The sequence below is a fragment of the Oryza sativa genome, chromosome 2 (assembly GCF_034140825.1).
Source record: "Oryza sativa Japonica Group chromosome 2, ASM3414082v1".
NCBI lineage: Eukaryota > Viridiplantae > Streptophyta > Magnoliopsida > Poales > Poaceae > Oryza > Oryza sativa.
The window spans coordinates 19770365-19784916 of NC_089036.1; the positions used below are offsets into that span (position 1 = coordinate 19770365).

Consider the following 14552-nt stretch of genomic DNA (forward strand, 5'->3'; position numbering starts at 1 on the left):
GACCTGTTGTATCTGGTTTTACGGTTGAAGGACGAAAATCGGATTCGTTGACAGATTAAGGGACTTTAGATGAACTTATTCCTACCAGACGATCCCATACAAATTCATCTAAGATTTGTTTTTTAAAGAAACATGCATACAAATTCATGAACCGTGGGCGCTTTACTGCTGACAAGTACATTGTCTATTACTGAAAAATAATTAACCGTAAATACGAGTATCAATATCAAATTTAGGACTTAAATTCATATGGGTTGATTCAATCATAAGAAGCCTAGGCCATATTTGGTATAGCTACAACTCCTAAATTTAGCTTTAGGAGTTGGGTTTGGAGTGGAGTTGTGGAACTGCCTAAACCCAGCTCCACAACTATAGTTCTTTTTATGAGAGAGCTACACCCAGCTCTACTTCTATTTTTTATGGAGCTGAAACTATTTGGCTGAGCTCCAGCTCCAAAAGGGGTGGAGCTAGAGCTGGAGCTGTGCTAAACATGCCCCCAGTCAGTTAAGCTACGCTCACTTCACATTTGAAATTGCTTTTGAAACAACCTCATTTCACTTTTCCAGGACGGTAAAAAAAATAGCATCTTTTGTGCTACTTAAGGATTATTATTTATCCGGAACACAGAAATGCTATAAGTTTCCATAGAAGTTAATTTAAACCATATAAAATTCTTGCGATATTTTTGGGCAAAAAATTGTGCGGTACAAGTACAATTGCCTATCTTGTAATTCACTGGTTCTAATTTGTAAATTAAGCGAAACTTCATGAAAATTGTGAGTTAACTGTGTGTTATTGACCGTGTTTGTCTGCGCTGTTGACTGGATCAGTCTTTTGCTTATTTTCTCCTTAAGATGTAGATTAAAATTAAGATTAAGATTAAATTTTTTACGTAAAACGAGATGGTATTAAAGTATGATTAATTGAGTTTTAACTATTACAAACTTGAAAATAGATTAATATGATATTTAGAGCAACTTTCATATATAAAGTTTTTTTTTGCACGAAACACACCGTTTAATAGTTTGAAAAATATGACATGAAAATCTTAATATTCATCCAACTCTTGTTGGAGAAAAGAACGGACCATACTCACGCCCGCAATCTTGTAGAAAGGTGGTGCCACCAAAGATGCTAATGTTTCCTCTAAAAACGACTCTGAAGTCTGAAGTCTGAACTCTGACTGGGTCATTTTTTTCTGAACCAAATTCTCCGCTATTAGATTATGTTAAAACCAACTCAGAAATCCTGTCTCAAAACTAATCACAGATACACCTGAAAATATGGGCTAATGAGAGCAAAAGGAAAATATCATTGGAATTAGCAAACAATCCGTAAACTTTTTTGGGTTTAAAATCGCGTATCTGAATTCATGAAAAAGAAAGTAGATCCATCTCAGCACAAACCTGGGCAACTCCCATCGCGTTGGACCCCAAAAGGGCAAGCTTCCCGCGAAAGCTATAGGCGGTGGCGCGAAGCCGAAGCGGGAGGGTTTGAGAGGAAAAAAAAAAAGAGAAGAGGAGAGAAAAATCTCACGGCGAGCAGCGTCGCCGGAAGATGGGGAAGGAGAGGGGAAGGGAGGAGCAGGTGGCGACGGTGCGCGCGGTGCTCGGCGATGGGACGCCGGAGATGGACATCATCCGCGCGCTCCACATGGCCGGCGACGACCCCACCAGGGCCATCAACATCCTCCTCGACTTTCCCCACGGGCCGCCGCCGCCGCCGCCGCCGTCACCGTCGCCGTCGCCTTCGCCTCCGGCGGGTAAACCCACCAAACCCCACCCCGAATCGACCCCGCCAACCAAAACCCCTGCCCGTTCGAAGCCGGCGGCGGCGGCGGCAGAGAAACCTAGGCCCAGTGTCGCGCCCGAATCCACCAATGGCGGCGGCGGCGGCGAACATTGGTGGTTGGTGGGGAGCGTGGAGATGGCGGGGCTGTCCACGTGCAAGGGCCGGCGCGTTGCCTCCGGGGATGCCGTCACTTTCTCGTTCCCCAACTCCCCGGTCGCCGCCGCCGCCGGGGGCAAGAGCCGTTCCGGCCGCCCCGCCCTCGTTTCCTGCTCCTCCGAGATCATGCGCTTCTCCACCCCGCGCCATGGGGAGGTACATTCGATTCATCACTCCCGCTTTCGCGAATCACCGTGGTCTCACGATTTTTGTTGTTGTTTAGGTCGGTCGAATCCCCAATGAATGGGCGAGGTGCCTGCTCCCCCTTCTCAAGGAGGGGAAGATAAAAATCGATGGCGTATGCAAATCCGCTCCCGAAGTACTTAGCATCATGGACACTGTCCTCTTGTCCGTAAGGTATCTGAAGAATTGCATCTTAAAGTTACTATAATCCATATGCAGTTCTGCTGTTCCATCTATGTTATTGTGATTGTGGCTGTGTGCTCTGTAGTGTCTACATCAACAGCTCAATGTTTCATGGCCAAAAGCAATCGACACCCAAGGCTGCTCGGGCTGCTACCGAGGATTCCACGTTTCATCCGCTGCCTGCACTTTTCAAGTTAACTGGTCTTTCGCCCTTTAAGAAGGTGAGTGTTGTTTGGCTTATGTGTCTCTTGTTCATTGTGTTATCTAGCAAAATATATAAAAAAAAGTGCTGCCAAAGTTTCTTGTTAGAAGAATTGAGACTGCTTTAGATCATGGTACGCATGGGTGTAGAACCCCACTCAGTAAGTTTTAGTCATCTTTGGCTCGAAGTTGAGTGTCAACTGTCTATCATTCGATCAAATTGATGCCAAGTTGCTTCTTGATGCTTCACAAAGTTCACCGCTATAATTACACTCTTGGAATGGATAAAATTATCACTGATAAACATTGTAAAAAAATTGAAAAGTATGAAAAAGGGTACTATTCTGCTCAGCACTGATATATGTATAAATAGGTAACGTAGAAAACCATATGGTTGTTTCTTTTTAAGCCTGCTTGCTCTTTTGCAAAAAAAAAAAAACAGCATATTTTAATTGTTAAGATCTTCTCTTTTTTGTTCTAATCAAAACCAGGCAGCATTTACTCCAGAAGATCTCTATTCCAGAAAGCGTCCGCTTGAAACAAAGGTAAACTATTACTGTTTCATAAGCAATGCTAGGTACTGTCATAAAGGTTGGCCTCACATCTGCCTCAGCAGAGCAGTGCACCTGCCACAAAGTTGACTACTGAGAAGTTGAGATTATCGTCTGATGGAAACGAAGATGATCATGCTGAAAGAATTGTTTCAGATTCAGAATTGGATGATATAATTGGAATCTCAGACAGTTCTGCTTTGGAGGTAATTGAACTTATCTGTTTGTTGAAAGTTTCAGAGACAAGCTTATTGTATGACTTCAGCAGTGCGCTAATTTATATTTTGTAGGAAAGGGACCCCCCTGATGCTCTGCAGTGTGATTTACGCCCTTATCAGAAGCAGGCATTTTATTGGATGATGCAGCTTGAGAAAGGCAGTTCTTCTCAGGATGCAGCTACAACGCTGCACCCTTGTTGGGAGGCATATAAACTCGAGGACAAGTATGGCTTGGTTATATTGTTTGAGCCGTTTCTCTATTACAATGATTTTTTGAAATTAACATTAGGACGTTTATACTGCATTCATTTCAGGAGGGAGCTTGTTTTATACTTGAATGTATTTTCAGGCGATGCCACCACTGAATTTCCTAGTACACTGCAACTTGCAAGAGGAGGGGTAAGGATCTTCTCAATATTATACATCCTTCCTTTCTTTCGATAATTATAATTTCTGGTTTTAGCATATCCATTTTATTAACTGAACAATAAATTATAAGATTCTGGCAGATGCAATGGGACTGGGGAAGACTATTATGACAATAGCTCTTCTTCTTGCCGACTCTAGCAAAGGATGCATCACTACTCAGCATTCTACTCACATATGTGAAGAAGCTAGTGGACTGGGTGAATTGCCAGTTCAGCCTCATGATGATGTGAAGAAGCTAGCTATCCCTTTCTCTTTTAGTAAGCTTAGGAAACCTAAAACCCCGCTTATTGCAGGCGGCAATCTAATTGTCTGCCCAATGACACTACTTGGTCAGTGGAAGGTATGAATCTGGCACTGTCACCATTTCAACTTTGTCTATTGAGCTATTTTTATGCACATTTAGTACTTGTAGAAATAATTGGAAATGTAAGCTGGACTTGTTCCTAAATGTGTTGTTAGAACTATTGTCTTAAATTCTCAAATTTTTATTTTTTCCCAAACAGGCAGAAATTGAAGCTCATGCTACACCAGGTTCTGTAAGTATATATGTTCATTATGGGCAAAACAGACCAAAAGAAGCAAACCTTATTGGTCAGAGTGATATTGTCCTGACTACATATGGTGTTCTGTCATCGGAATTTTCAAACGAGGTAACATCTGAGATTTTATAGAATACAGTCACACCTGTCTTCAATATATTATTAGTATGCTGAAGCATTTGCTGAAGTCTTTTTCATTGGCACCAGCACATGTGGCTGACTTGTTTGTATACCACTTGACCCATTGTTAGGCTTTGGCATATGCTACTACACCCTCTGTTCATAATTTAGGACAAAATTTGGTCAAACTTTTCAAATTCTTACCATCAATTTTATATTAGAATAAGTTTATAAAATCTGTCATTTATTTTGTTTTTAAACTAAGCATTTTAGAAAATATTGATGGTTGCAATTGTAAAAATTTGACCGAATCTTGCCCTAAGCATCAAATATTTATGATCCAAGGGGGTATTTACTTGGGTTATTTGTAAAGACTAAAGAGAGTTCAATGGAATACAGATAGCACATCATCACTTTGCTTGTGTTCTTCCTTCATTCACATTTTCTGCCAAGGGTAAATATTTGTTTGGTTATGTTGTGCACTTGTGCCTATATAATCTGTTGGTTTAGAAGTTTGGCTTTCTTACAATTTGGTTTAGGGATGAGGATTTTTATATGCAAATGATGAAAACTGTTTTGGTCACTACTGCTATTTTATACTTTGTTTGATTATGCGATCTGATTCTTGACCGAAGTCTGCGTGCTTTCTTGCAGAATTCAACAGAAAGTGGGGGTCTGTACTCTATACATTGGTTTAGAGTTGTGCTGGATGAAGCACACATGATAAAATCTCCCAAAAGTTTAATATCCCTCGCTGCTGCTGCTCTTACGGCTGATCGGCGTTGGTGTCTTACTGGTACACCTATTCAGGTGAATACAGGAGTAGATTTGACTGTCCATATAATTGAACCAATCCTATTTAACCCTAGTTTTCATAAGAATGTTGCAGCAGATAAATAGAATGTGCACTCCTAGTTTTCCTGCATCTATCAGCCTCTTAGGTGCTTATGCATTCAATGTTTTTTACGAGTTTTACTCTGATGGCAGAACAACTTGGAGGATATATACAGCCTTTTCCGGTTTTTGAGGGTTGAACCGTGGAGGAACTGGTCTTTGTAAGTGGATCATTTGTTTACCTTCATTGACTAGTTTTGTTCTCTTGTCAAAATTGTGTAGACCTTGTGAAACTTAGATGCATGTAGTCATAGAAATCAATTGTACTGTTGTAGGATGCAAAATTGAAACTTTTGACGTAATTTACTGTTCAGATTCTCTATTTTAGTGCATATGTTTTATGTTGTCTTGTCGATTGTTTTCTTACAGTAGTAGTTCCACCTTTTCTGTTTGAGAACTTTTTTTGGGTTTACCCTAGAGTGTTGCCGTGATAGTTCCAACTTCCAAGGTGCAAGACCACTGTTCTCCTTTCTTCCATTTATTAACTTGGCTATGCACTTCATTTTGTTTTGCTGACCTGAATCTGCTGTTTTGCGCAAACGAAGTATGCTTGTGATGTTGTAGAGTTTTTGTATATTCTGTTAGCCCTTACTCCCTCCGGTTCCATAATTCTTGACGTTTTGGACAATGACACGGTCTCCAAAATGTCTTTGACTTTGTTTTCCTATTATAATATATACAATAAATAAATGCATGTCTATATATGTTGTTCTAGTTCCTTCAAACTTAATATTTTTAAAGTTATTGATCATCAAAGTTACAAAAGTTTGACCTCAACCTTTTCCAAAACGTCAAGAATTATGGAACCGGAGGGAGTACCTTGCAATAAATTTCAAATTTACTATTGTCCCATATACACGAATTTTATTATCGTTATGCTATTCAGGTGGCATAAACTTGTGCAAAAACCATATGAAGAAGGCGATGAAAGAGGTTTAAAGCTAGTACAGTCCATTTTGAAGCCAATAATGTTGAGAAGGAATAAAAACAGCACAGACAAGGAAGGAAGGCATGTTCGACCTTGTCTATGAAATATTTCAATTCCTTAGCTCTGTAATTTACACTTCTGTTTTTTTGCAGACCAATCCTTATTTTACCCCCAGCAAATATCGAAGTCAAATACTGTGATTTGTCAGAGACTGAGAAGGATTTCTATGATGCTCTGTTTCGACGATCTAAGGTAATGCATCTTCAACCAAAGAAGTTCTACTCGTTTGGATTTCTGAGAGACAAATTGATAGTCTTGTTCTGCTTTGATAGGTGAAATTTGATCAATTCGTGGAACAAGGAAGGGTCTTGCACAATTATGCTTCAATTTTGGAGTTGCTTTTGCGCCTTCGGCAGTGTTGTGACCACCCATTTCTTGTTCTTAGGTTAGTTTTCAGAAGTCACAATTAGCCTGTTTAACCAGATTTTTCACCAAACAAAGATAAATGCATTTGTGCTCTCCAGAGTAATAGGTTCTGAAAATTTTGGGTCCATTTGATCCTACATGCAGGCAATAACTTCATCTAGAAGTTGCTATCTACATTATCTATTTGTTGCCATTGGTTATTTTCTGATGAGAGCTTCAATGTTGGCAGTCGTGGAGATACACAGGAGTTTGCTGACCTAAACAAACTTGCAAAGCGTTTCTTGCATGGTGGTAATGGTGCTGTGAATGGTGACTCTTCTCTTCCCTCCAGAGCTTACATTGAGGAAGTTGTCCAGGAACTGCAGAAAGGTGAAGGGGAGTGTCCCATATGCCTGGAAGCCTTTGAGGATGCTGTATTGACTCCCTGTGCTCACCGTTTATGCCGAGAATGTCTCTTGTCTAGTTGGCGGAGTGCATCAGCAGGCCTTTGTCCTGTCTGTAGGTAGATTATGCTCACTGTTCCTTATTTATCTCTGAATTTTGTTTACTTGGTATATTCTGATCTTTATCTTTTGATTCCACTGCTACAGAAAGTCTATGAGCAAGCAGGATCTTATTACTGCTCCAACTGACAATCGTTTTCAAATTGATGTCGAGAAGAACTGGGTTGAGTCTTCCAAGATTTCTTTCCTTCTACAGGAGCTAGAAGTTCTTCGCACTTCTGGTGCAAAGAGCATCATTTTTAGCCAGTGGACTGCATTTCTGGATCTCTTACAAATTCCACTTTCCAGGTAAAAACTAGAGTATTAGATTTCAGAGATCTGTCATGAGGCTATTATTTACTTGCTAAGATAACCAGACTTTATAGGCCAGCATTTGTGCATCATGTTTCTCTTTTTCCTTACTGCTGGAATCTCTGTGCGTGATAGTTTTCATATTCTTTATTTCAAACTCTTTCGGACATGTGACTTGTCTGGATCGTTCTAACCTGTTGATCCTGTATCAAGCCCTTATTTTTCCTTAAATGGTTGGATGACAACTCTTTTGGCCTCTTTCTTTATACTAATTGGGCCCCCACAAAGCTAGAAATTCCCATTAATCAGAAAAGCTAGAAGCACCCATTTATTACATCTACGGCTAAGATTTGATATAATATAATACATGCAGTGATGACAAACAAATAGGTTTTTTGCAACACGTATAGGACTTGACTCCAGTATGGATTCATATTCGGTTGATTGTTGCAAGCAAGAAGTTGTTGAGTCCTTTTCACTAAATATAAAATTTAGTTTAGATCTCTTTATACTGTACTACAGGTTGATGACTAGTTGAATTAATTATAATATTATCTAAAAGGGCAACAGAAAATTTTGTTGTTCCAAATCATGGATACTATGAAAATTCGTGTATCAGTACCAGGTACCATATTGGTGTTTTGGGGAATGGTGTATTGCCACATTGCATATCTGTACCCAGATTGGCCCATCTGGGTATCATAGTTTTGTTACATATTTTAACATAGCAAATTTTGTTCTTAAATTTCGTATCATAGACAGCAATTCATGAGCATGTTATCACACTGGCAACAGTCTATTAACCGTTTATCAAATGCTCCTTTGTGACATACTTGAAGTATTTGATCATGGCTCTTTGGAGGAACTCTACTGTTATTTTGAGTCCAGTTCTATATGGATCTTTTATGTTTTCATTGTAGCAACCGGGTCTACCTTTGATTTTTTTTTTTTGGTACCAATTAGTCTTTGGGTTTTTGCATGGCAGACATAATTTCTCATTTGCTAGACTGGATGGAACCTTGAATCTTCAGCAGAGAGAGAAAGTAATCAAGGAGTTTTCTGAGGACAAAAGCATTTTGGTATGCTCTTCTTTTATTATATCTATTGGCTTCACTTTAACTCTTCTTGGTAGATGTGGGCATGTGGCGCTATAAACAGAAGTATCTAATATTTTCGTTAAACTAGAAAAAATGCCCGTGCGTGTGAAGGCTATTTTAATCTTATTATTGTTATATGTTTTATTTGAGATGAAATTCACTGTTAAATTCGCTTGGATATATATTTTGTTAGAAAATCATGAGCTGCAATTAGGAATCTGATCGTCACAAGTTAGCATGCGAGTTTTTAAAGAGATTTCCTATACAATTCCTTTTGTATTTCCAAAAGCAAACAAACTTAAAAACCGACTCAAATACGGATTTGTATTTCCAAAAGCGAACGAACTTAAAAACGACTCATACACGGATGACGTACCAAAGTACCGACAAAAACATCTTCAATTTTTATAATTGTAGAGAAACGAACGAACTTAAAAACTGACTCAAATACGGATATATATTTCCAAAAGCAAACGAACTTAAAAACTGACTCATACACGGATGACGTACCAAAATACCAGCAAAAACATCTTCAATTTTTATAATAGTAGAGATATGGAAGTATATTCATAGCAATTGACTTATGCAGGTTCTGCTTATGTCCCTGAAAGCTGGTGGTGTTGGAATAAACCTAACTGCTGCATCTAATGCATTTGTCATGGTATGTTACCATCAAGTTCTCTGTGCACAGTTTCTGAATGAAAACATTTCGGCATTAAAACATATAGTTGTGTATACTGGAGCTCTATAACTTCCTTTTTTATGAGATTAGAATTTTGGTCTTCCTACTCTAATCTTCACTATTCATATTTATTGTTAACGAGGTTCACTATCCTGATTGAAAGCAACCTTATGAGATTTTGAATCTCGAGTATAAGTAGAACTAGATTTGTTTACTAGTTTTACAGCTTAACCACCTAAAATCTGGTTTATCTAGATTAAGAATTTAGTATAAAACCATACTAATAAAACACTTTTTCTTTCTCTATAGTTCACAATTATGAGTTTATGAAAACAGTCTAACCCTTTTATCAATCCTAACTGATCACTTAATTTAGAATTACAAAAAAAAAATCACTGGAACATATTCACATAAAATCAATTAGAAAGCATAGAAACTCATCAGACAAACAGCTAGTAGGAAATGAAAATAATTGCAACCAATCATTTTTGTTTCATCTGCAATATAACAGTATTTTGAATTTTTTGAAATGCTCAAAATTGATTAGCAAGAATACACAGGAGAACTACATATATCCTACACCAGATAATGTCGTAAAGTTTGTGATGTAACGGCAACTATACGATACTATTTTACTTTTCAAAAGAATGATTTTTCTACAAAAGTGGCTCATAGTATCCAACGTTGAAATGGTCCATACATATGTCTTTATTCTAATGTTACAGTGTATGCTTATAAGGCTAGCATAAGGTAAAACTTTTGCTGAGATCCGTTGGTGAAAAATCCTATGGGCTCATAACAGCCTATATTGGTCTACCGACTAAAACATTATACATTTCTTGTGCTATAGTGATCTACTAATTTTTTGCCGTGTTAGCATATTCTTAGCATCATTTGTGTATCGTAATCATGTTTCCTTCAGGATCCTTGGTGGAATCCTGCTGTTGAAGAACAAGCTATCATGCGGATCCATCGAATTGGTCAAACAAAGAGTGTTTCCATCAAAAGATTCATCGTCAAGGTACTTTGTAGGTGCCATTTGTTAAATTTAGTCTTCTGATAACTCGCAGAACCTGTGCCATTTGCTCAAGGACTTGAGAAGATGGAAATAGCTTAACTAATACACACTGAATCTGGTCAACATAATGCAAAATCTTCATTGCCATACTTTCTTAATTATGGTTTATGATGACACAGGGCACTGTCGAGGAACGAATGGAGGCTGTGCAGGCTCGTAAGCAGCGAATGATTTCTGGAGCTTTGACAGATCAGGAAGTACGCAGCGCACGTATAGAAGAACTGAAGATGCTTTTCTCCTGACAAACCAAGAGTCGCCATTCGTTTACTGAAAGCCAAGAATAGGAAGGTAAAACGAGGGGTAAGAATTCCAAATGTTGCAAAAACTCGAAATTCAGATATCATACGCCTTCTGGCATTTTGCTGTTGTTGTATACCTTTCTTGTGTATACTAATATGTATGAATAGTGGCGTGGAAGAAAGATTGAGAGCTGACAGAAGAGGTAATTCATTGCATATGTATGTACAACATGGGCTTAATTAATGGTACCCGTAACGTAACCGACCAAGAGTCCCAGACGTTTCACCGAGTGGGACAATAACCGAAAGCAACATGGAAAACGATGTGCATTGCCATGGTGATAATATATACTAGTGCCAATCATTCTTCCACTTGCTTTCAGTATTAGATGCAAAAGATGGCTACAAGACGTGTTAATCAGATATTTATTAGGACCAATAACTATTCTGGACCAATAAAAGTACTCTTCTGAGAATTGACAGTTTTGTAGAAAAATAGAATTGGATTCCCCAGAGAAGGAGATTGAAGCGTCTGACTTTTGCATGCGGGCAGTATATGTTCAATCTCATACAGAATCTAAGTTCGCATTGTACAATTTGCAGCTACATCCAAATGAACAATTCGACTTTGTATGCCAATTATGAGCCACAACAAATCGGATCTCCAAAACTGTAACAGTATAATTTCACTTAGTAAACACTAATGTATATATACATTTAGTAGAAAAAAGAAACTAAGATTACCATAGTTCACAGATGCTGCATACCATTATCCAAAAAAAACAGGTGATACATGCAGCTTACTGTGACCTACACAAATGGCAGTATTAACTAGTACTATAACCTACAGCAGCGGCCAGAAGTGAAGGAACCCTAGCCATGGAGCCAACACGCTGGGCTTCTTGGCAGAGTTGGCCTCGTCTTCCCCGGACAAGCCGCCGGTGTCTTCGCCCGACGAGACGGCAGCCACGGCGGCGGCGGCGGCCTTGGGGCAGAGGAAGAAGCTCCTGCTGCCGAGCTCCATGAGCTTCTCCTCCGGGTTCAAACCTACGCTCAAAAAAACACGACAGCCGTTTCCGATCAGGGGAGGAGCTCTCGCCGTCGCCGGCGCCGGCAACGAAGGTGATTAAAGCTATAAGCAGTAGAAGGAGAGGCGTCACCGCGTCACGTACTCTGCAAGCTGAACTGGGAGAAGTGGAGTCCGAAGGCGGCGGGGTCGGCGGACGGCAGCAGCGGCCGGCGCCCCTCCCGGATGTAGAGCTCCACGGCGGCGGCGACCAGGTCGGCCACGCTCCACTCCGCGCGCGCCATCACGTGCAGCGGCCACATGCTCTGCCGCACCGCCACGGTCAGCAGCACCCTGCTCGGCCCCGCCGGCGCCCGCCCCTCGCCGCCGCCTCGCCGGAAGCTCTGCCCCCTGAGGCCGGCAAGCAGGTCGGGCTGCGTCCGCGGCCGCTGCTTCAGCAGCGAGTGTCGCTGCTCCGCCTCGCCGCGCCCGTGGAACGACGCCGACCGCTGCCGCGGCTTAGCCACCGCCGCCGCTGCATGCCGCTGCCTGTCCTTGTGCTCCATCGTCGATCAATCAAACCAGAAGCAAACAGCGAGGAAGGAAGCAGAGGAGTGAGCTGCGATTCATGGCATGGGAGAATCTCGGACTCGAGCTGCTCTTTATATAAAGCCTCTGAGGAGACTTGGGCGTGCACGAGGAGAGGGAGAAGCGAAGAAGGGAGGAAGAGAAGCGAAGCCGTCGGTTTGTGGTGCGCGTGTACAATTATTGAGGGGGGGGGGGGGGGGGGGGGGGGGGGGGGCCGCGGGGGGCCACGTGTGAGGTGGCCCGCGCACAACCACCTCGGACGGAGACAAGTGTAAGGTTTAGGAGCCGTGTGAGATCGCGGCTCGCGACTGAGGTCTATTGGCGCGCGTGGAGCACGCTACGCTAGTACGATCGATCACCCTCACGGCCTCACCATTGTGGTGCTAGTGTAGCCAGGGCGGACACGTCGATTATTAAGCCCGGAGATGATCGTGATTTTTACCGTGATACGGCACGTATGCCAGCTGTTAATTGGACCTCCCTTTGGATTTCCTCGGAGGTGTTCACGATTCCCCAATTTGTACCCAGCATTACAGAGAAACATTTTTTTTAACGACTCGCACCAAACAATATGAAATTCATATTGATATACCAGAAAAAAATACTACATGATTACAAACTCGCTTCGGACCGTGTGAAGTTCATATTGATAGAGCATAAAAAAAAGTTGACAGGTCGTAACTAGGAAAACAAAGAAAAATAGCCACCACCCACGTACCGACAATATCAATACATAAACCCAGGAGAAAGCTACCATCGGATTGGCCGCCACTAAGCGTGGCCAATCGTCGTTAGACCAACAAAGGAACTACAGCTGGGATCGCCCAAAACTCAATCGATACCAAACTCCACTCTATCCACATCTTTGGAGTTGAGGGAGAAATGGTGAGAGAGAAGAATGGAACCGCTCTCCACCTAGACCATCCAACGTGGCCAACCTGCATAAATTAGGACACCGACACAAGAGGACTTAGTCTAGAGCGAGCTTGTATCCATTGTTTTGGAGGTTTTGGCAAGAGACTGCCTAGACGATACCTCCTGGGAAAGAAGCGACGAAAGCGGCGGCGCCGCCGTCCGTCGAGGTCCCAAAGAGAACCGAGACCGAGTTTTCACCCGACAGCCCCGATAGAGGGGATGAGACAGCACACAATGCCCTCAAGAGGGGAAGCGACGCTCGGAAACGCCAACATTATCGGCCTAGCCAAAACCGGGCTATGTTTTCACCCGCCGCTTGTCGCCTGCTAATACACAGTGAGACACCATTGCTCCACCACCGTCTGACCTCCGTCGGCACGTAGGCCTTGCTGTACTGGCGTCCCCCGTTGGCCAACCTCTATGTGCCGCCACACGGCCACCCTCGCCGGCCTCCTACGCACGTCCTCACGCTCGCGCCGCGTCGGTCTCGCCATCACCAGCCACGCATCTTGCGCCATGTGGGCCTACCGCCACCGCCGCCGCCTGCCGCGCCACCTTGCCGCACGCCGGAGATGAACTAAATCAACTAAAAAGAAAGAACTTGTAATAACGATTTAGGATAAAACTAAATAAAATAACTTGTAATATTGCAACATATAGAACGCGGAGGGACTAGGACTATGCCGTAAAGCGTAAGCAGAATCTTTGATAGTTGACACCCACTCGAGGTTACGCGGCATATCCGACTATTCGTCGGCCAGATCGACCGTGAGCACCTGACCTGACTCATTTGGCCATTAGCCGGGCCGGATAAGCTCGCAGGTTGGTTGCCGAAGGTTTGTTGGGGTTGATTGGTTTGGTTAGGCATTTTGGTCACGCGCAACCGCGCGCTGGGGAAAAGCGACAGCAGCGCGCGAGTAGTACGTGACTGACGCGGTGGAGCTCTCCCTGTGTCAGTGTGGGGGGCGGGGCTATTTATGACGACGATGGCGGCTGCTAAACAACAGAGGAGCAAGATAGTACTCCGGTCCATAGGCTTACCTATCTCCATTTTTTCTTGTCCATTTTCGAAATGATGTACTAGGTGGTAGTACTGTCTGCCAGTTGTGCCACTCCCAATCAGCCTGATAAACATGTTTTTCAGGCTAAACGATGCGTCAACATTAGTCTCTGAATCTGCATGCACGTTTTGCTGGAGTATGAACTAAGGACAGATGAACCGGAAATTCCGTAACCATAACACATGCCATGCGTAAACTTTAAGTTGTGGCTTTAGCTGTAGGGCTGTGCCTATCAGAGAGTCGATACAATGATAGATTGATTATTTTCTATTGTGGGGATGAGAATTTCCATACTTTCGGAGAGATTTCGACCTTCATATTATTCTACTACCTTGTCTATACAGCTGATGGTTGGTAGTCTTGAGATTTGGGAGCCTGAGGCATGCTAGTCATTCAACCAATAATGCCATTCTCTTTGTTCTAAAATAAATCAATTTTTATAAATTTGGGCTTAAGATGGAGGGAGCATTGGA

The 14552-nt window shown here is 42.1% G+C and overlaps 2 protein-coding genes across 5 annotated transcripts; one reads left to right on the forward strand and one right to left on the reverse strand.

The window, feature by feature from the left end:
• The first annotated feature begins 1462 nt into the window (after positions 1-1462).
• On the forward strand, positions 1463-11608 carry LOC4329524 (DNA repair protein RAD5A). 4 transcript variants are annotated; one of them, XR_010739314.1, is made up of 20 exons: positions 1463-2103; positions 2171-2304; positions 2399-2534; positions 3006-3059; positions 3128-3271; positions 3356-3507; positions 3598-3682; positions 3783-4052; positions 4216-4362; positions 5026-5181; positions 5359-5426; positions 6152-6274; positions 6346-6445; positions 6526-6638; positions 6849-7117; positions 7210-7410; positions 8399-8492; positions 9100-9171; positions 10115-10213; positions 10390-10770. XR_010739314.1 is itself a non-coding variant. In XM_015771808.3 (20 exons), the coding sequence occupies exons 1-20, from the start codon at positions 1558-1560 to the stop codon at positions 10510-10512; spliced, it is 3090 nt and encodes a 1029-aa protein (XP_015627294.1). In that variant the 5' UTR covers positions 1463-1557; the 3' UTR covers positions 10513-11608. The 4 variants fall into 4 exon arrangements, 3 of the variants coding, with proteins under 3 accessions (XP_015627294.1, XP_015627295.1, XP_066163509.1); XM_015771808.3 differs by having other exon boundaries at positions 6849-7121; positions 10390-11608; XM_015771809.3 differs by having other exon boundaries at positions 3131-3271; positions 6849-7121; positions 10390-11608.
• On the reverse strand, positions 11168-12150 carry LOC4329525 (uncharacterized protein At4g22758). Its single transcript, XM_015771811.3, has 2 exons — positions 11682-12150; positions 11168-11556 (listed from the first exon to the last, which is right to left on the reverse strand). Exons 1-2 carry the CDS (start codon positions 12079-12081, stop codon positions 11354-11356), a joined length of 603 nt encoding a protein of 200 aa, XP_015627297.1. The 5' UTR covers positions 12082-12150; the 3' UTR covers positions 11168-11353.
• Positions 12151-14552: the final 2402 nt, after the last annotated feature.

Bases quoted from the DNA above. Each gene is read 5' to 3' on its own strand.
- LOC4329524 (XM_015771808.3), top strand. From the start codon at position 1,558: ATGGGGAAGGAGAGGGGAAGGGAGGAGCAGGTGGCGACGGTGCGCGCG. The intron at 6,275-6,345 runs GCATGTTCGACC...GTTTTTTTGCAG, and splicing joins AGCACAGACAAGGAAGGAAG to ACCAATCCTTATTTTACCCC. The intron at 6,446-6,525 runs GTAATGCATCTT...CTGCTTTGATAG, and splicing joins CTCTGTTTCGACGATCTAAG to GTGAAATTTGATCAATTCGT.
- LOC4329525 (XM_015771811.3), bottom strand. From the start codon at position 12,081: ATGGAGCACAAGGACAGGCAGCGGCATGCAGCGGCGGCGGTGGCTAAG. The intron at 11,557-11,681 runs GTACGTGACGCG...TTTTGAGCGTAG, and splicing joins CTCCCAGTTCAGCTTGCAGA to GTTTGAACCCGGAGGAGAAG.